The following is a 22,025-nucleotide window of genomic DNA, read 5'->3' on the forward strand; positions in this document are numbered from 1 at the left end:
TCTTGCTCGTCTTTATCCAGTGGATTTGATGATACCCCTGGTAGGCATCCATGAAGCTCGGCAATTCATAGCCAGAAGTAGAATCTACTAGCCAATCAATCCTCGGCAGAGGGTAACAATCTTTGGGATACGCTTTGTTTATATATCTGAAATCAACACACATTCTCCACTTACATGTAGTCTTTTGGACCAACACCACATTAGAGAGCCAAGTTGGGAATTGAACTTCCCAAATCTGACCAGCTTTCAAAAGCTCATCCACTTGGTCTGCAATTATTTTATCTTTTTTCGGCCAAAGTGCCTCTTCTTTTGTACCATCGGCCGAGCATTTGGAAGGGTATTAAATTTGTGCTCGGCTACATAGGCTGGGATGCCTCCAAGCTCTGCCGGACCGGACAAGGCGAAAATATCCATATTCCTCTGTAAGCATTTTACCAATTGTGCCCAGGTGGAAAGATCCAGATCCTGGGAAATTTTGGTGGTTTTCCCGGGAAGTCCGGGAACTAAAGTTACTTCTTCGTGCTCTTCTTCTACGATGGCATGCACTTCTTCTACCACACTAACTTCTCCTCGCGACCCCTGGTTACCATCACTTCTCGTGGTCCTCTTCTTCTCAACTCAGACTGTCTCTGCATAACACTTTCGAGAAGAGGGCTGTGAGACCCCGAAAATAAAATAGTATTGATGGTATTTTTGTAAATAAGTTGAAAAATATTCAATTTATTTTGATGGCATTCTTGTAAATAAGTTGAAAAATAATGAATTAATTTAAGGGCAAAATGTTAATTATATTATGGTTTTTAACATAATTGTCTGAGTATTAGTCCAAATGATTTGAGATTTGGATATAACGTAGAAAACTCAAAGATGTAGAAGTTTCATGTTTTGAGTTTTGTGAAATTTAATCGTTTGACTGGTCAAAAGGATGTACCGATGTTAAAATGTTAAATAGTATATATTATATTATTTTATATTAACATAATATAATATAATATTAAAAAAAAAAAGAAAAGATAAAGATAAATTGAAAAGCTTCATCGAGGAAGCTTCATTCTTTTGCAGAGAGATAAGAAAGAAACAAATAGAAGTAGGGTTTCGAATTTTTTTTCGATCGTGCGACTTATCGGTTTATCTAATCGACGAACCGACTTCAGTTCCGGGATCGTTGATACGAGGTCTTCGATTTGAGGTATAAATTTTATATTTTTGGTGATATTTGAAATTCGTCGATTTTCGAAATAAATCCGATAAATTGTTAAATCATACAAAAATTGAAGATTGTTGAATAGTGTATGATTTTAACGAAAAAGAGATGATTATAGTGATGTTATTTTGAATTATTTCTAATTTATTATAATTAGGGAATTTTAATCGTTGGATTGAGATTGAAGAATTATTTGTCAGTTATTATTAATTATGATAAATATATGCAGTAGAATAACCGACAAGAAACTAAGTTTTGAAGTCGGAATTGAATTATGTTATGATTTCAATTTGATATGAATTTTTGAAGTTTCAAAATATATTTGAAACTTATATTGTTGATTTTGAATGATGTTATTGATTGAAATGAATATGTTATTGATGTAGATAGATTATTATACTGATATCTTCAAGCTACATCGACTGGAACGAAGAATTGAGGTATGTTGCGATCGAGTAACATACGAAAGGTATCTGTATCATATGATATATGTTGGATTGATTTATTTGATTGGAATGAGAATACATGTCTATATGCCTTATTTGTTGAGTTTATGTGGCATACATGACATGCACGTTGAACTATGATCCTTGGATATCCTGATATGATTTGATTTGATTCCAGGGTTTGTGAACACGATGCTATGTTTGGCATTATGTGGCCCTTAAAGCATAGTCATTAGTGGCCACGATGATTGATTGAGATTTGGGATTTGATGGCGCTTTGTCGACGCTATCATACGAGTATCCCTGATTGAGGCCGGTGTGCCAGCTCGAGCATTGATTTGATAGCGATTCGATTGATTCTGACATGTGCTCAATGGATGTGCATTTGACCTGATACCTCCACGACATACAAGCATTGCATATCATATATCATTGTTTAGATATCTGTGGTATATATTGTGGTTGCTTCAGACTGAGCTTTGCTCACCCAGAGGAGGCTGTTGTTGTCTTTGTATGTCGACAATAACAGGTACGACATGTTATCAGGAGACTGGAGATGGTACTTCTGGAGGGAATCATGATTGATTTGAGGTTTAGTGGTCTATCCCAGTATATATGTATATGTATCTATATACCAAGACATGTCCCGAAGATATGATTGTTTGTCTGTATTTGGGTTTGATTATGTGTAGGCATGTTTTATGATGTGAGATTAAATACTATTTTTAGTATTCAAATTATAGAAGAGATATTTTGGGCTCATTGTAAAGAAAATTTAAACTTGTTTTCCGCTGTAATTAATTAACCCTAATAAAATTGTATTGTAATAACGATTAGGAGCTAAGGGCCCCACAAGGGCTGATCACTTTGCACCTCCCCGATCATTCCATTAACTAGGAAATTGATCTTCTGATGACAAGTGGAAGCTACTGCCTTGAAGGCAGTCATAACTGGCCTCCCTAGTATAACATTGTAGAAGATGGTGCGTTGACCATAGTGAAAAGGGTCATTACCAACTTCCTTAGCTCCCCGGATCCCAGAGTTATGGGGAGCATGATTTTTCCTCGGGGGTGGACAGTATGTCCAACAAATCCAAAGAGTGTTGTCTCAACGAGCTCCAAAATATGATTCTTTATATCCATGTGATCCAGAGCTTCCTGAAATAAAACATTAACAGAGCTACCGAATGAACGAACACCCTCCTGATATCATAATTGGCGATCTTGGCATGATGAACCATATCATCATTATGTGGTAAGCAAATGCCCTGTAAATCTTGGGGCCAAAAGCTGATAGTAGGCTCATCTTCTCTTTAGGAGTTGTCTACTCCCAAAATATCTCTCCAACTCCAAGCTTTCCTCGCCTTGTTGGAGTCCCTGTCTGTAGATCCTCCTGAAATCATTTTTATCATCCCCAAGGTGGGGGATTTCCTCCGATCTTTGTCTTCCCGGGCCTTTTCTGATATATGAAGCTTGTCTCTAATGCATGAGACCGGTCTGGAACTTGGAGCTCGGGCTGGAAAAATAGGCCCCGAGCTCCGGGGTACCCAGGGGGGTTCCCTAACTTCCTTAGATGTTGGTTTGGTTTCTTCAGGATTTGTTCGAGGATATACTCTCTTTAATTGCCTGCATTCACTGGTGTCATGATGACACTCTTTATGAAATGAACAAAATTTCTTACCCATTCCCTGAACAGGGGGAGGAGGATGTGTTAGAGAACCGACCTCCTTCTCATCACAAAAATGAACATCTTGGCTCTTTGAATGCTTCTTGGGGGTGTATTGAGAGAAACGCCCAGAGAACTTCATTTAGAGACCCGCTCATCTGGTCTTCCTGACCTCTCGCCTCTTTTTCTTCTCCCCGTCTCCTTTTTTTGTTTCTGTGCCTACTCCATGTTGATATATTTTTCTGCCCCGGACAACAAATCTTCAAAGTCCAGGGGTAGTCTTTTTACCAATGATCGGAAGAAATCACCTTCTTGCAATCTCTGCGTGAAGGCAGTAGTTTTTGTCTCGAGGCACATGATGGTACCTCTATGCCGCTTCGTTAAATTTGAGAATGTAAGCCGGAAATGATTCATCTCGGCCTTAATTTCAAACAGGCTGAAAGCAGTCTTCTTGTACCTCTTACTCTACTGAAATGGTGCAAAAAACCCTCTTGAAATCCTCAAAATTATGTATGCTCCGGGGCTCCAATCTATCAAATCATCGTTGAGCAGAGTCCACCAACGTAGTCATAAACGTCTTCAAATCGAATTAATTGTTCTTCTGGATCAGAACTACCATCATACTCCCTAATGCTTGTCGACTTGAAATGGGCAGGCAAGGGCTTATTAATAATGTGGGCAGAGAAAAGGCATCCTCTCGGCTGGGCTCGAGGAACACATGAAGATCCAGCTTGCCCTTCCAGCTTTTTAACATTTTCCCTCAAATCTTCTAGCTCATCGGCCATAGTTGGGGCCCTAGAGCACTCTGACGAACTTTCTGCCTCTTCGTCTTTTCCTGGAGGGGAAGACTTATCTTCTGCCCCCTCCTGGTGTTTTTCTTGGTTGTCACCAGGAGGTAACTTTTCCAATACAGCTTTATGGAGGGCTGCAGCTATGATTTGAGTAAGTTTCTCTTGGTTTAATACAAAGGTCGGTTGAGACGAACCTCCCTGAGGGACCTCTGAGTCAGAGGCATTATCCCTCCTTGTGGTTTTTCTTGTGGAAACCATGATCAACGTCTTAGATCGAGATTTCCCAAAGACGACGCCAATAATGTGATCCGAGTGAATTAGGTGAGTTGGGTCGGGGCAATCCACCGAATCAGATAAGTGTGTTGTTAAAGAAAATGAGCAAGGAAATATATCTTGAAATGAAGATATATCTGTATATTGTGGCTGCAACTATACCCTGCAAACAAGAAGATGAACTCGTGAATGGGTGCCGGAGGAGTGTGTGGCATGGCCACTTCGATGCTTAAGTCAGCAGGTGAAGATGATGAAAACAGATGTGCGTGTTGGTGTATGAGTATACGTGAATCTGTGACTATGCGAAAAATCCCTTGAATAGAAATCAAACCTTTAATTTATAGGAAGGAAATCAATGATTACTTTATTTTCAGTGCTCACTTACTAATTAAGACAAGATGGCTTTTCATACCCTACTTCTGACAACTTTTCTGACAAGTCAAAGCCATGTGATTCTGACAGTAATGATTGTCAAGCATAAGGTATCCTACACTGGTGCACTCGAGTGAGGTGATACTTCCGACTCATCCATGATCCGAGCTCTTCCAGGGTATCACCAATGGTACATATATTATTACTGAGAATATTACATAACGACAATAGATCAACCAGTCCAAAATTTCATAATTGATACCCCCTTAAGGACCCGAATCATCATTGACCCGGGATATTAATTGGATAGCCCAGGTCAGAGACAATATGTCGGGTACTTTCCTCACTACCCGGGCACTTCTTCTTCTCTCGGATAATCAACAGCCCGGGCCCTCATACAAGCACCCGAGTACCTTACCACCCGGGCCACCTCGAGAATTGCACCACAATCGAGTATGATTGATACATGCTGTCTAATCTGTCAGAACCACTTGGATTTGGAGTGTTCTAAAAGTCATCAGAAGCTATAGTATGGGCAGCCGACTTGCCATACTTAGTAGGTGGCACTGAAAACGAGGTACTTACCCCATTTTCTACTATAAATAACAGGTATTAATGTCATTTACAGATTCTGAAATCCTTGAACTCTCAAGCACTCACATATATTCTCATATATTTGCTTGTGTTCATCTTCAACCTGCTAACTTAAGCATCGGAGTGGCTACGCCGGATACTCCTCCGACGCCCATTCACGAGTTTTTTTCTTGTTTGCAGGTGTTAATTAAAGCCATTACCTTCGCTCAAATTCCTAAACACTAAATTATTGATTTGATCCGGTAGAGCCCTTTATCCGACTCATCCATTTCATCGAGATCACATCAATAATCAATACATGTTTTTCATAATTAATAATATGGTAAATTTTTATTGATGTTACATATACTATTACTGGAAATATTACAGAACGATACAAGATCAACCGATCCAATTAAAAATCAGAACATTTCCGGAAGGACCTAGAGATTATAGGGAGATGAAAAAATTGCACTCACCGCCTTATGCCCTCGTACCTATTGGCTGCCGAACATTCCACAAATGACATAAAACTAAACAGAGTTTCTCGCATGATGTATGATGCGTGAATACTTCTCGAAAGAATATGATGATGCCATTTAGTGCATCATTCGGTCATACCCCACATTCAAAAAATGAAAAATTAAACCTACCTGATAAGGTGAAAGAATGTCATTTGTTCCATCTCAAGCGTATATATATTTGAACCCCTTGGAACCCCGAGTTCCTATCATCATGAACTAAAAACAAGATTTTTCTCCACCAAATCCTATAACCATGCCCAAAACAAGCGAAACATCTATTTACCCCGAATTCTCAATCAGCCAAATCTATGCATCTCTAACAGAAGTTATGAAATTCACAACTGTCCTAATCTTGTTTTCTCTACAAACCCTATTCATCATTCAAAAAAGGGATCCCATTTACCATATTCTCACCACTTCATGTCTGCTTGTAGCCATATCGAAACACTACGTCTCAAGACCTTCACCAGTGTACCTACTCGATTTCTCATGCCTAAGACCTCCAAATTTCTGCCGAGCTCCCTTGTCAACCTACATCGAACATGCCCAAATGCTGGATTTCCTAGACAAGAAAAGCGTAAGTTTCATGTCTAAAGTTCTGGCTCAATCCGGGCAAGGTGAAAGAACCTATATCTCTCCTGGTATATCCTTCATCCCACCAGAATCAAGCCACCGAGAAGCGCTTAAAGAAGTCCATCTAGTCCTGTTCCCCGTTGTCGAAGATCTCTTATCCAAAGCCCGGATTTCGTCATCCGAAATCGGCATTCTGATAGTGAACTGCAGCGGGTTTTGCCCGAATCCATCGCTTTCTTCTATCGTGATAAACAAATTCTCCATGAGAGAAGATATCAAAAGCTTCACAATCAGTGGAATGGGTTGCAGTGCAAGTGCATTAGCTATCGATATGGCTCAAAATATCCTCAAAACAAACAAGAATTCCACCGCCATGATTCTTAGTACCGAGATCTTGTCCACTGGTTGGTATCGAGGGAAGGAACAGTCGATGATGGTGCCCAACTGTCTCTTCCGCATGGGGGCTGCCGCGATTTTGGTGACGAATAAGAGAGAAGCGAGACGAAGAGCAAAGTATAAGCTGCTTTATACGCTAAGGACTCAAAGAGCTTTTGATGATAAGGCTTATCATTCAGCTATTAGGGAAGAGGATGCCGATGGGTTCACAGGGGTTACACTCCGAAGGGACTTGATAGAGGTAATTTATTCTGTGAAATTTTCTGAAAGATCAGGAATTTTCCACGAATTTTTAGGATTTGGATCTTCTATTGAAAATATAGTACATAGTGTGTGCATTTTTTACGCTGTCAGTTGATCATACGATAAACATCACATAAATTTGAAAATTTGTCAGATTAATTAATGATATATATATTGCCACTGCCCGTTCAAGTTCTCCTTTTATACCCTTCAACAAGGGGATGGGGGAGTTGGGAGCCACTCGCCCCTCAATTTTCTAAAAAAATATTTTGTAGTAAATAAATTTTTATATAAAATAAAATAAAACATAATTTAATAATATTTATTCCTCTTTCTATTTCATTTATTACATTTCACCCATGTTTTTTTTTCTTTTGTATGTTATGAACCTTTAATTTATATTTTCCGCATAAATTTGTAAAAAGTTATGCTGGTTGGATTATAACTAATTGTATATTTTCTAATTATTTTTTGTAAGTGCACTTGCATTTTTTTTATACGAACAAACTATTGCCATATTTTTCACTTTTCTATTGTTTTCATTTTCATTTTTATGGCGTCGATGAATTGTCAGAAGAAGTTTGATTAGTTTTGTGTAATGTTTAAACATTATTGGACTTGTGTCTTACACTTTCTTTTTACTGGACTTGTGCTATGCGTACGGCGTTCTAGTAGGTCTCTTGTGAGACGGTCTCACGAATCTTTATCTGTAAGACTGGTCAACATTACCGATATTCACAATTAAAAATAATATTCTTAGTATAAAAAGTAATATTTTTTCATGGATAGCCCAAAAAAAAAGATATGTCTCACAAAATACGACCCGTGAGATCGTCTTACACAAGTTTTTGTCATGTTCTTTATGTATAAGAAAAAAATTGACCTTATAATTTCAAGAAACGAATATGTTTTGAAGATAAATACTGGTCAGAGGAAATTTTTATGAAATATTGAAAATTTTGTATTATATCTTGTAATCTTTAATAATTTATTTTTGATAAATAGTTCTATTTTTTAATTTTAAATTTTCTTGTAAATATATATCAAACATAGTAAGTAGTATTATTATTATTGATATGATGACGTAAACAACTTTGAAAACAATATATTTATATTTTAAAAAAATTAATGTTTCTGATTTATTTGGAGAACAAAAATTTGTACCTTTACAAATAAAATTCTTACTTCGCGGAGCCACGTATATGGCTATACGGGGCCCAAAGTTTTATCATTTTAAAAAATCTTAGAGTTAAAATTTTAACTCGAGTAAATTAATAATTCTTGTTCCGCCGCTTGCAAACAACTCATTGGTTAATTTATATATTAACGAAATATATACTAGTTCTATCGCCATATTAAGTTGCCCTACTAGCTGGTTCATTCTAAGACCGAAGGAGTTAACTTACTCAAGATTATTTCTGATTTCTGTAACATCTTAAACGAACTCAAATCGTTTCTTGATTTTAATAACCGTAGTTTCTCACGTGTTGTACAGGTCGCTGGCGATACCCTAAGGTCTAACATCTCCATTCTTGGCCTGGAAATCCTACCCTACACCGAAATGTTATCATACATCGTATCCCTCTTCAAAAAGAAGTAAATAGAAAAGACCACATACATTTACGTGCCGAACTTCAAGTCGGTGATCAAACATTTTTGCTTGCCTGTTTCTGGAAAATCGGTGATCGGGAGATCGGAAAGGGTTTGAGGCTTGAAGAGATGGATCTGGAGCCCGCATTGATGACATTGCATAGATTTGGGAATCAATCTTCTTCTTCACTGTGGTATGAACTTAGTTACATGGAAGCCAAGGAAAGAGTTAATAAGGGTGACAAAGTATGGCAGCTTGGGATGGGAAGTGGGCCCTAATGTAACAGTCTTATTTGGGAATGCATTAGGCCCATTATTGGAGAGGCCCAAAATGGTGTTTGGGCTGATTGTATTGACCAGTATCCGGTTTCAACAATTTAATCGTCATATACCCACGTAGGTAATGCTACTACTCATTCAACACATGACACGTGTAGTCAGTGGATAAATCATAGTAACTCATTCAACCATGATGTATAGATGCAGTGGTCATGATTCATCAATATGCATACATCACACATGTCATGTGTTGAATCGATGAGAGCATTACGTATATAAGTAGCATCTACCAAGTCGATCAGTTAATAAGTAAACCGAAAATTAATAAATTTTCTTTGGCTTTCCTATAATAACTTTTTCATTTGAAATAAAATATGTACGGTTCGGTTTTGGTCTGTCTTTTGGTTTGAAACATATAAAATATGTACGGTTCGGTTTCGGTTTAATAGACGGAACATAATCTGAAAGACAAACCAAATCATTTATTTTTTTCTTTGCCAATTTCGCTTGTTGTGTGAATGGAACAAATAAAACTAAAATCTTAATTACCTCATAAATAATTTATTCGAAATTTGTGTAGTATTTTGATTTAACCCTCCATTAATCATGTACTAATCAATGATTTTTTATATTCGTTGTGTGCTTGTAGATTCTTTTTTATGATTAATTTGGTTTATATTTAAATAAAAATCATATCATAATTATGAAAATTTGATTGTCCCGATATTAGTTGAGTAAATTGATTATCTTCATACATTGTTATACGTATCGAAAATATGATTTCAGTTTCATCTCACAAATTCATTGAATCGCTATCTAATTTCGGTTGCAGTCGTTATTTCTTTTGTTTTTCATTTGCCTTGCAGTTTTAGTCATTTCTTTGCGAGAGTTTTAACTTGCAGAAAAGAAAATACTAGAATTGCTAACCAATTACTGAAATTGCGATTTAGAAAATGAGACTAAAGCCTAATTTTGACAATGTAAAAAACTAAAACTAAAAAAATGCTAGACGAATATTGCCTTTTTTATTTTTATTTTTACGTAATTAATGTTCGAAAACACATGATATAAATGTATTTTTTTAGTACTGATAAATGTATATCTATTTGAATGATTATGTGTTTTACAAAAAATTCATGTGAGAGTTAAAAGATTTGGGGAAAAAAATCACAATAAAAAAGAACAAAATTGAAAGGAAAAAAAACAATGAATTAAATTGAAATTTGACAAAATAAATAAATTTAAAAAAATATTAAGACCAAAATTACATTTTTCCCTATATTCTATATGTTTGACTTTTACGTCGTACATAAAAATTCACTTTCATCTTTAGAATAGTTTTTTAAAATCGCGATATGTTTGTGTTTAGCCCAAATCTTTGAGCTGGAATTGCTCAGTGAAGTTGAACAAAAACAGGAAGGAAGAATCAGAAAATGAGCTCAACAAAGGCTACAGCAAAGCTATGCAGAATTCTCTCGATTCTATGTCTGTTTATTTCAATTTTCAGCATTCAAGTATTTGAATTTTTTACATATTCTTTCAAATTTCTTGTAAAAAAGTTGATCAAGTTCATAGCAACATAATTATATTTGATGTTGATAATGGATTACTCCTGTAATTTTGTCATATTCCTCATTTTTTGTTTGCGTTTTTGAGCCATTTCGAAGGAGTTAGAACTTACGACCGAATCGAGACATACAACGTTTGGTTAAAGGAGTCGGACTATGTCACAACTTTGGTACGATCACGTGCCTGGCGCGCCCCGCAATTTTCGAGTCAAACAGTTTGACTTATTGTTTTGTCAATTTTTGCCTATAACTATAATCAAATATTAAAAGTATAAATCAAGAATATTAAAAACTACATAGAAGTTCAAAAACAAAACCCGAATCAACACAAGAACTTGAATTATTTTTTTCATGTCAAATCATAAAATGCCCCGAGCCCATAACATCAGTTCTAAGACAAAGAAGTTCTTTTATCACCTCGTGAAACCGGATACTTGTCAATGCAATCGGCCCAAACTCCATTTTGGGCCTCACTAATAATGGGCCTAACACACTCCCAAATAAGACTAGTGCATTTGAGCCCACTTCCGAAACCTAACATCCACACCCTATCACTTTTATCAACTCTCTTTTTGGCTTCCATGTAATTAAGTTCATACCACAATGAAGAAGAAGATTGGTTCCCAAATCTATGCAATGTCATAAATGCTGGTTCCAAGTCACTCTCTTCAAGCCTTAAACCCTTGCCGATTTCTCGAATCACCGGCCTGCCGGAAGTTGGCAAGCAAAAATGCTGGATCACTGACTTGAAGTCCGGCACGTAAACGTTGATTGACTTGTCGATGTACTTCTTTTTCAGAATCGATATGATGTATGATAATATCTCAGAGTATGGCAGGATTTTCGAACCGACGACAGATATGTGAGCTTGTATGGTATCTCCAACCATCTGTAATACATACAAGCTTCGAACTTAAGGGGAAATCTTTTTATATAACATAACAATTTACAATACTAAAGTTTTCAATACTTCACAATAATCAAGTTGGAAAAAAAAATAAAAATTAAAATCAATCATTGTAATCCACTTAGTATTATAAAGTATAATTATTTATTGTTTTTATTATTAAAATAAAGTTAATAAAATAAGATTTGAGGAGGGTGCGAGTGATTTCAATTGTCTAATTACCAAAAAAAAATTATATTCAAATTTAGGGGGTGTGACAAAGTGGAACGGGGCCCCCTTGGCTGCAAAAATATCGACATATTGCTAGATAAATTCATTTTACGCAGTGGACGGACAGCAATTTCAATTTAGATTTACATTAAATCCGAAGACCGGCCCGGTACGATTCTTGTAAAATTTTCCAATGCGATCTAACTCTTTAGAGGTAAGTTGACAAAGACAGATCGAAAATTAATGTACAAGGGCCAAAAAAAAAAATTTATATAATTTAAATATTTGCCCATATTCGTCTCCCAACCCAAAGCATTAATTTTGAAATATGTCTCTCCAACCCGACCCAATTAATGAAAACATATCAATTTTTATGTCAATATAATACTATTCAATTTAGTTATGAAACTGGTCAACTTGTCTCAAAGATATAGAACAATGTGATCGGAGATCTACTCATGCTACAACATGTGGAACCCAATTAGAAGCAGAGATCAAACCCAAGATTACTTGGCAAAATTTTAAATCAAGACATCCTATTATTTTTAATATAAAATGTAATACCAAGGAAAAATTAGATACATAATGATTTTTTTTTTCCTGATAAGTGCTGCCATAGCCGTGGAATACCAAATTTTATACCAAATTTTGTTCAATTTTATATATATATATAAGCCAAATTTTGTTCTTTAAATTATCATATCGAACTATTTTTAAAATTATTCCAATCAAAAAATTATAAAACATTTTCAAAGTCAGATGGTACCATTTTCCAAGCTAAATATCTTGACAGCCATTTTATTATATTATCCAACATTTATGAGTTATATAAAATATAACTTGCCATAAAGTATGTATTAATCTAACTATTCGTGTTGCTGAAATAAGCGATGATTTGGTCAATAATAAAGAGTACGATTTCTTTTATCAATATTTTTTCGGATGAGATTCTCACACTTACCACGTTAAAGTAGTTTGTAGACTATTGTGTTAGTCCGATTTTATCCATATGGGTTTTATAAAGTTTTGCTCATCTAATTGATCTACATTTGATATAAGTAATTGTGTTTGGTTGGAGAACTTAACCGATTTAAAAAAATTGTTTTAATAAAAATAAAATTGTTTGGTTATAAAATCTTTTTATAAAAACACTTATTTAATTGTTCTTTTAAAACTCATAACTTCTGACTTTTAGACTTTTACTTTTATTTTAAAATAAAAATAAAAATATTTTTTAATATTTATCAAAACGTAAAATCGTCTTACTTTTTTTAATAAAATTTGACTTATTTAAAAAAAATTAAAATTATAATTTTTATATCCAAACTCGCTAATCTGATTGCCAATTCCCATGAAAATGGTACTAAATGTGAAAAAAAAAAAAAAAAAATCACTTTATCTTGTTAAGACCAAATTTTGACCGTTAAAAATCCAAACGACTTCTATGTATTAAGATTTTTGGATATTTTTTTTTTGAAAAAATATGAAATACGAAGTAGCTGCAAAGGAAGTGGATATAACCTGTATTATGTCTTTTCGTAGTGTAACCCCTGTGAACCCATCCGCATCCTCTTCCCTGAATGCTGAATAGTAGGAGCTGTCATCGGATGATGTTTGGGTCCTAACAGTGGAAAGCAGCTTATATTTTGCTGTTCTTCTTGCTTCTTTTTTGTTCGTCATCAAAATTGCAGCAGCACCCATCCGAAACATACAGTTGAGCAGCATCATGGACTGATCTTTTCCAGGATACCAACCGGTGGACAAGATCTCAGTGCTCAGAATCAGAGCGGTGGAATTCTCATGAGCATTTAGTATGTTTTGAGCCATATCGACAGCTAATGCACTCGCGCTGCACCCCATCCCACTGATGTTGAAGCTTTTTATATCTTCTCTCATGGAGAATTTGTTGATCACGATGGAAGTAAGAGACGGGTTCGGGCAAAACCCACTGCAGTTCACGATTAGAATGTCGATCTCCGATGGCGAAATCCGAGTTTTCATGAGAAGATCTTCGACGACTGGGAACAAGACTAGATGAACTTCTTTTATGGCTTCTTGGTGGCTTGATTCTGGTGGGATGAAGGCTATAGCAGGAGGGAGATAGGTATTCTCACCTTGCCCTGATTGAACCAGCACTTTACTCATGAAAGCTACGCTTTCTTCGTCGAGGAAATCCAACTTAAGGGCATGCTCGATGTAGCCTGAGAACGGCACTCTACAGAAATTTGGAGGTTTTAGGCATGAGAAATCGAGTAAGTATACCGGTGAAGGTCTTGAAAAGCAGTGCTTTGATATGGCTACAAGAAGTAGTGATGAGATGGTCAGAAATTGGTAAAAGGGATCCCATTTTTGCAGGATGAATAACGTCTGTAAGGAGAACAAGATTACTAGGGTCGTGTAGTTCATGACTTCAGTGAGAAATGAATGGATTTGGGTAAAAAGAAACTTGTGGGAAGTTGATGTTTGGCTTGTTTTGTTCATTGCTCGAGGATTTTGTAGGAAAGGGTTGAAATCTTGGTTTGAAGAGGGGTCCGAGAATGGGTTATAAGCCTATGATGAACTAAGTATTATAAATAAATTCCCTTTGCCACTTGCCTCTTTTTCGTTGTGAAATTTTTAAACATTTATTTGATTAATATCTTGATATATAAATTTCTTACTAATTTTTAAATATTTGTTTAGATCATTATTTATATAACCTACCAAAATTATATTGTAAAATTTTGAGAATATCAAATATGATTGTTGGAAGAAGCACATACAAACGAAGGAATCTCTTAGATGAAAGAAGAGTGATGAATACACAAGAAATGATTAATCGGCATCATTATAATGAACCATCGTTCTCGAATCACCATTGATGCACAATCTCTCAAGCAAAGAAATATCCATCTTCACGTTCGCGCATCACCTACATATCTGGTTAACCAATGAACACATTCAAGAATCAGATCACGACTTCAAAGTCTACATAAGATCATCAAGGATCATTATAGTCGCCCTGCTGCAACTTATTGCTACACCAAGGCGCTACCTGCACAGCATTTCGAATCAAAAGGAGAATAATAACGATTGTAGATGTTAGATCGGATCACCAGACTTGTCGTTTGGATGATCGATAGTGGGTCAATTAGGGCTTGTCGTCGTGACTGACTAAGTATGATCGGACTTCTAACTTAGAGTGTTATTTCAGTTGGAGTGGTTTGTATAACAGCTTTTTATAAATCAAAATCATCTAGTGAAACTTTCTGGAAACAAAGGAAGATGAGAGGTAGAGAATTTGGTCCTCGGAGTTCCAAAAAAAAAAAAACGTGTGTGTTGATTTATTTGTTTTCACATGATCAATTTTGAAACAATCAAACTTTGATGTCAATTTGGCCAAAAACTTTATCGTATCAGTTCAAGTTATTTCCGTATTTTTTTATGAATATACTCGACTGATTAATTTAGATCAAGAATAGCCTAATCGGTTGTTAATCCAACCTTAAAGCACTTGTAAGATATCCCAACATGTGACATCACAGCGTGTTGGGTGTAATAATTGTCCCTGCTTGGTAGAGCGATCGAACCGTGGTACTTGAGCTGCTGTGCGGTTTAAAAGATTTGAGTTGCATCATTACCACCAGCTATAATTTTTGGTAAAGCGGCAAGCGCTCGTTCCTATATTTGGTATCAGAGCCAAGGCCACGGGTTCGATTCCCATTGATTGCAAGGAGTTCAATTATTGGGAGGGAGACTGTTGGGTGCAATAATTGTCCTTACTTGGTAGAGCGATTGAATTGTGGTGCTTGAGCTGCTGTGCGGTTGAAAATATTTGAGTTGCACCATTACCATCAGCTATAGTTTTTAGCGCTCGGTCCTACATAGCGGGTTTTTCTTGATTTTCATAATATCAAATCTTATGAACTATTTGTTAGTCGCAAAGCTGAAAACCATACTTACTAAGACATTAAGAGTAGTGTTTGTTGAAAAATATATTTAAAATGTGTATATTGAATATTTGAATGTTGAATATTTGAATGTTGAAAATAAGAGTTGTAAATATTGAAAATTAGTGTGTGATGATGTAGGTAATGATGTATTTTATTTTTGGATTATTTGTAAAGATTTCCTATAAATAGATCTCTCATTTGTGAAGAAAATCACAATTGAGTAGAGAGAAAAATATTATAAAGTGTGTAGTTTGGTAAATTTTGAGAGTTTGAAATTTTTACTTTTTACCATAAATTTTTACTTTTTCACAACACGTTATCAGCACGAAGCTCTAAAAGTCCTCCATCCTTTTCCAAGCTCCAAACAGAAGAAAAAGGTAACAAAAGTAATAATATTTATTTTACTGTTATTTATTTATTGTGTATATATTTAATATATAATATAATGTTATTATTAGAAATAATAAAAATAAATTTTTCAAAAACTTGTTATAAATCCTGGGAGGATGTTAAGACGACATCCCACACTCCCGGTAAGGGATACGACAAGTATAAAAGCCTATAAGGTTTTTAAACAAAATAACTTACGACACCTCATTATAATAATGTGATATGATATACATAATTATTTAAACATGATTAATATTATATTCACCATATTATTACCATAAAATTATACAAATACATACATTTATTTTTTTGTACACCAACGGTCATAAACGGTAACAAAACGGCTAGTTTTTACCCTATAAATATCATCTCACAAACACATTCAATCACTCCAACTTTCTCTTCTTCTCTAAAAATTATTCTTCATCAAATTTTTCGAAGAAAAAAGAAGATGACTTTCTCAAAGTTATTTTTAATTATTTTGGTTATCATACTCACGAGTCTTGTATTTATCGGAGAATATCCTCATCGTGCGTTTTCTTTATTTTTACAAATACTTGTACTTGTTGTTTATCCGTTACTTTGTATTGCAATAATTATTAACTAATAAAATGCATCGTAATTTTTTTTAGTACCACCATGTCAAATTTAACAAAGCTCGAATTTGTTGCGCTCGACATCACGGGAAAGAATTATATGCCATGGACTCTAGATGTAGAAATGCATCTTGAGTCATTGGGTCTAAGCGATACCATTAAAGAAAATGGCATATGCACGTCACAAGAAAAGGCAAGAGCCATGATATTTTTGCGTCGACATCTCGACAATGGATTGAAATGTGAATATCTGACTGAAAAAAATCCCATGGCTTTGTGGAAGGGATTAAAAGAAAGATTCGAACATATAAGAGAAGTTATACTTCCGACCGCCCGGGATGAATGGAATACATTGAGATTCCAAGACTTTAAAAAAGTCAGTGATTACAATCCGGCGATGTATAGAATAATCTCGCAATTAAAATTTTGTGGACATGAGGTCACAGAATCTGAGATGCTTGAAAAAACATTTTCCACGTTTCATGCATCAAATATTACTCTACAGCAACAATATAGAGTACGTGAATTCGCGAGATATTCTGAACTCATCGCATGTCTTCTTGTGGCGGAAAAAAACAACGAGCTATTAATGAGAAATCATCAGTCCCGACCCACTGGATCAACAGCATTTCCAGAAGTAAATGCTGTAAATAAAAATGAATTTAAACCTGGAAACCAAAATCAAATTCAAAGACAAGGTTTTGGTCGAGGTCGAGGTCGTGGACGCGGACGTGGACGTGGACGTGGAATTGGCCGTGGTCGTGGTCAAGGCCGTGGTTTTGAAAATAATCGAGATAGTTATTTTTATAACTCATCTCAAAAGAACGTCCCAAACCATCCACAGAAAAGGCATCATGAGAATACAAGTGTTAATGAGAAGCACTCAAAAAGATATGAAAGTTCTTGTTACAGATGTGGTACTCCAGGACATTGGTCCAAAGTTTGTCGAGCCCCTGAGCACCTTTGTAAACTTTATAAAGAATCATTAAAGGGGAAAGAAAAGGAGACCAACTTCACTGAACGCAGTGACCGTTTGAGTGATTCAACTCATTTTGATGCTCGTGATTTTATGAATGATTTCTCTGGAAATGATCAATATGTTGGTGGGATAGAAATGAACAATATTGATGATGCAGATTTTCTCAACGATTTCTCTGAAAATGAACAATATAATGGTAGAATATAAATGTACAATAATCTATTTTTCATGTATTCATAGAATAATGTTTTATTGTATAATTATGATTTGTGTTATATTTAAATATATATTGCAAGTAATTTATTTCATTGCATATTTTTTTTGAAGTTCAAATATGGAAAATGCTATGAGCAAAGCTGAAGTTTGCATACCCGATAGTGGTACAACGCACACTATCCTCCGAGATAAAAGATATTTCTTGGAACTAAAACCAACAAAAACAACGGTGAATACAATATCAGGTCCTGTAGACTTGATTAAAGGATGTGGTAAAGCACAATTTTTGTTACCTAATGGTACAAAATTTTTGATCAATGATGCTTTATATTCACCACAATCGAAAAGAAATTTGTTGAGTTTTAATGATATATATTCCCATGGGTATGATACTCAAACAATGAATGAAGGGAATGAGAAATATCAGGAAAGAAATATGTGATTGAAAAACTACCAATGCTCCCTACTGGATTGCATTATACACATATAAGTCCCGTTGAATCAAACATGGTAGTTGATAATTCTTCGATATTAACCAATTGGCATGATCGATTGGGACATCCTGGTTCAACAATGATGCGAAGAATTATAGAAAATACACATAGTCATCCACTGAAAGACCAGAAGATCTTTCAGAATAATAAGTTTCAATGTAAAGCATGTTCTCTTGGAAAACTTATTATAAGACCATCACCAGTCAAAATCCAAATTGAATCACCAATGTTTCTTGAACGTATTCAGGGTGATATTTGTGGACCAATCCATCCACCATGTGGACCATTCAGATACTTTATGGTATTGATTGATGCCTCCAGCAGATGGTCACATGTATGTTTATTATCAACTCGAAATGTTGCATTTGCAAGATTACTTGCTCAAATAATAAAATTGAGGAATCAATTTCCCGATTATACAATCAAGAAAATTAGACTTGATAATGCCGGTGAATTTACTTCCCAAACTTTCAATGATTATTGTATGTCTATGGGAATCATTGTTGAGCATCCTGTTGCTCATGTACATACACAGAATGGATTGGCTGAATCATTGATTAAACGTCTGCAAATGATTGCTAGACCAATGATTATGAAAACAAAGCTCCCTATTTCTATATGGGGACATGCAATTTTACACGCTGCTTCATTAATTCGCATCAGACCAAGTGCATATCATAAATACTCCCCATTGCAGCTTGCATTTGGTAAAGAACCAGACATTTCTCATCTGAGAATTTTTGGATGTATGGTGTATGTGCCTATTGCACCACCGCAACGAAAGAAAATGGGACCTCAAAGAAAGGTTGGAATTTATATCGGTTATGATAGTCCATCAATCATTCGATATCTTGAACCTCAGACAGGCGACGTGTTCACAGCACGTTTTGCTGATTGTCATTTTAATGAGGAAATCTTCCCAATGTTAGGGGGAGAACAGAAACATACCGAAAAGGAAATTACATGGTATGTATCATCATTGTTACATCTGGATCCAAGAACAAAACAATGTGAAAAAGATGTACAACAAATTGTACAGTTGCAAAGAATAGCAAATCAAATACCAGATGCATTTGCTGACACAAAAGGGGTAACTAAATCATATATACATGCTGCAAATGCCCCTGCTCGAATTGAAATTCCAAAGAAACAAATGGAAGATACTCATGATGTCATTAAACGCCTGAAGCGTGGAAGCCCAGTCGGTTCCAAGGATAAAAATCCTCGAAAAAGAAAATTCATAGAGAAACACGATGATCACAAAATAAAGAATGACGTTTTTGAAGAAACACATGATGATCACAAAATAGAGAATGGTGTTCCTGAAGAAACACATGATGATGAAAATGTTCTGTCAGAACCACAAACTGACGAGAATCATGAAATCTCTATCAATTATATTAATACTGGAAAAATATGGAACCGAAAAGATATAGATGAAATTGATGATATATTTTCTTATAATGTGGCAATCGACATCATAAATGATAACGAAGATCATGAACCAAAATCTTTTTTGGTGAATGTAAAAATCGGCAGGATTGGATAAAATGGAAAGATGCCATCCAGGTTGAATTAAATTCGCTAAATAAACGTAATGTTTTTGGACCTATAGTCCTTACACCTGAAGGTGTAAAACCTGTTGGATACAAATGGGTTTTTATTCGAAAGCGAAATGAGAAAAATGAAATAGTAAGATATAAAGCTCGACTTGTTGCACAAGGTTTTTCTCAAAGGCCTGGAATTGATTATGAAGAAACGTATTCTCCTGTGATGGATGCAATTACGTTTCGGTATTTGATTAGCTTGGCGGTATCTGAAAATTTAGAAATGCATCTTATGGATGTTGTTACAGCTTACTTATATGGATCACTTGATAGTAATATATATATGAAAATCCCTGAAGGATTTAAGATGCCTGAAGCACAAAGTTCAAAACCCAGGGAATGTTATTCTGTGAAATTACAAAGATCATTATATGGGTTAAAGCAATCAGGTCGAATGTGGTATAATCGACTAAGTGATCACTTGATGAAAAAGGGATATGTAAATAATTCAATATGCCCTTGTGTTTTCATTAAGAAAACAACATCCGGATGCGTAATTATTGCTGTATATGTTGATGATTTAAACATCATTGGAACGAATAAGGAAATTCAAGAAGTTGTGTCATACTTGAAGGAAGAATTTGAAATGAAGGATCTTGGAAAAACCAAGTATTGTCTGGGTTTACAAATTGAACAAAAAGAATGTAGAATGTTTGTTCACCAGACAAATTATACAGAAAAGATCCTTAAACGTTTTAATATGGATAAAGCAAATCCTTTAAGTATTCCAATGGTTGTTAGATCATTAAACATAGAAAAGGATCCATTCCGTCCATGTGAAGATGATGAATATATTCTTGGTCCAGAAGTACCATATCTAAGTGCCATCGGTGCCCTTATGTACCTTACAAATTGTACAAGGCCTGATATATCTTTTGCCGTGAATCTGTTGGCAAGATTTAGCACATATCCAACAAAGAGACACTGGAACGGAATTAAACATATATTCCGTTATCTACGAGGAACGACAAACTTGGGACTTTTGTATTCAAAAGATGCTAATCCAAGTATAATTGGTTATGCTGATGCTGGATACTTATCTGATCCACACAAGGCACGTTCCCAAACTGGATATGTATTTACTCGTGGAGGCACTGCAATATCTTGGCGTTCTCAGAAACAAACGTTCGTAACAACTTCATCAAATCATGCCGAGATTATTGCACTACATGAAGCAAGTCGTGAATGTGTGTGGTTAAAATCAATGACCCAACATATCCAAATTTCATGCGGATTATCATCTGATGAGAAGCCTGTGATACTATATGAAGATAATGATGCATGTGTTGCTCAAATGAAAGAATGATACATAAAAAGCGACAGAACTAAACATATTCCTCCTAAGTTCTTCGCATTCACCAAGGAGCTTGAGAAGAATAGATGTATTGATGTTCGTCACATTCAATCAAGTGAAAACTCATCAGATCTCTTCACAAAGGCACTTCCTACGTCAATATTAAGAAAGCACATATATAATATCGGGATGCGCAATCTACGAAATTTGTGAAGAATTGTTCATGTCAACATCAGGGAGAGTTTACGTGACTGCACTATTTTTCCCTTACTATGGTTTTTATCCCAATGGGTTTTTCCAAGTAAGGTTTTTAACGAGGCAGTATAAAAACACGTAATGAAGACAATCATTATGATCATCATCACAAGGGGGAGTGTTGAAAAATATATTTAAAATGTGTGTATTGAATATTTTTTGAATGTTGAATATTTGAATGTTGAAAATAAGAGTTGTAAATATTGAAAATTAGTGTGTGATGATGTAGGTAATGATGTATTTTATTTTTGGATTATTTGTAAAGATTTCTTATAAATAGATCTCTCATTTGTGAAGAAAATCACAATTGAGTAGAGAGAAAAATATTATAAAGTGTGTAGTTTGGTAAATTTTGAGAGTTTGAAATTTTTACTTTTTACCATAAATTTTTACTTTTTCACAACAGTGTTTTCTTTTTTTTATCTGTTTTTATTGCATATATTAAAACATAATGTATCAGTTCGAGAGTTTGGACCGACTTGCTAAAATCAAGCAATATATCCAACTTTTGTACATTATTTACATTAATTGTGTATGCTACATGTCAAGGGAGAACTATTACTATAGAGAAAAACAAAAGATCTTGTCTAGGGGGAATAGCTTGATTTTAAAATATTTTGCAAGGTATATTTTGATCATATTTATCGG

The 22,025-nt window shown here is 35.1% G+C and overlaps 1 protein-coding gene and 1 pseudogene across 1 annotated transcript; one reads left to right on the plus strand and one right to left on the minus strand.

Annotated features, from left to right (window-relative positions):
• The first annotated feature begins 5,764 nt into the window (after nucleotides 1-5,764).
• On the plus strand, nucleotides 5,765-9,031 carry LOC142525125 (3-ketoacyl-CoA synthase 5-like; annotated as a pseudogene).
• Nucleotides 9,032-10,821: 1,790 nt separating this feature from the next.
• Nucleotides 10,822-14,194, minus strand: LOC142525225 (3-ketoacyl-CoA synthase 5-like). The gene is made up of 2 exons (XM_075629438.1): nucleotides 13,136-14,194; nucleotides 10,822-11,386 (listed from the first exon to the last, which is right to left on the minus strand). Exons 1-2 carry the CDS (start codon nucleotides 14,093-14,095, stop codon nucleotides 10,889-10,891), a joined length of 1,458 nt encoding a protein of 485 aa, XP_075485553.1. The 5' UTR covers nucleotides 14,096-14,194; the 3' UTR covers nucleotides 10,822-10,888.
• Nucleotides 14,195-22,025: the final 7,831 nt, after the last annotated feature.

Source organism: Primulina tabacum, chromosome 14 (genome assembly GCF_025594145.1).
Source record: "Primulina tabacum isolate GXHZ01 chromosome 14, ASM2559414v2, whole genome shotgun sequence".
Lineage (NCBI taxonomy): Eukaryota > Viridiplantae > Streptophyta > Magnoliopsida > Lamiales > Gesneriaceae > Primulina > Primulina tabacum.

What these genes read in the sequence shown, in the direction of transcription:
- LOC142525225 (XM_075629438.1), bottom strand. Translation starts at nt 14,095, where the DNA reads ATGAACAAAACAAGCCAAACATCAACTTCCCACAAGTTTCTTTTTACC. An exon ending in TACGAAAAGACATAATACAG is followed by an intron (nt 11,387 to 13,135) that starts GTTATATCCACT and finishes TATGTATTACAG; the next exon opens with ATGGTTGGAGATACCATACA.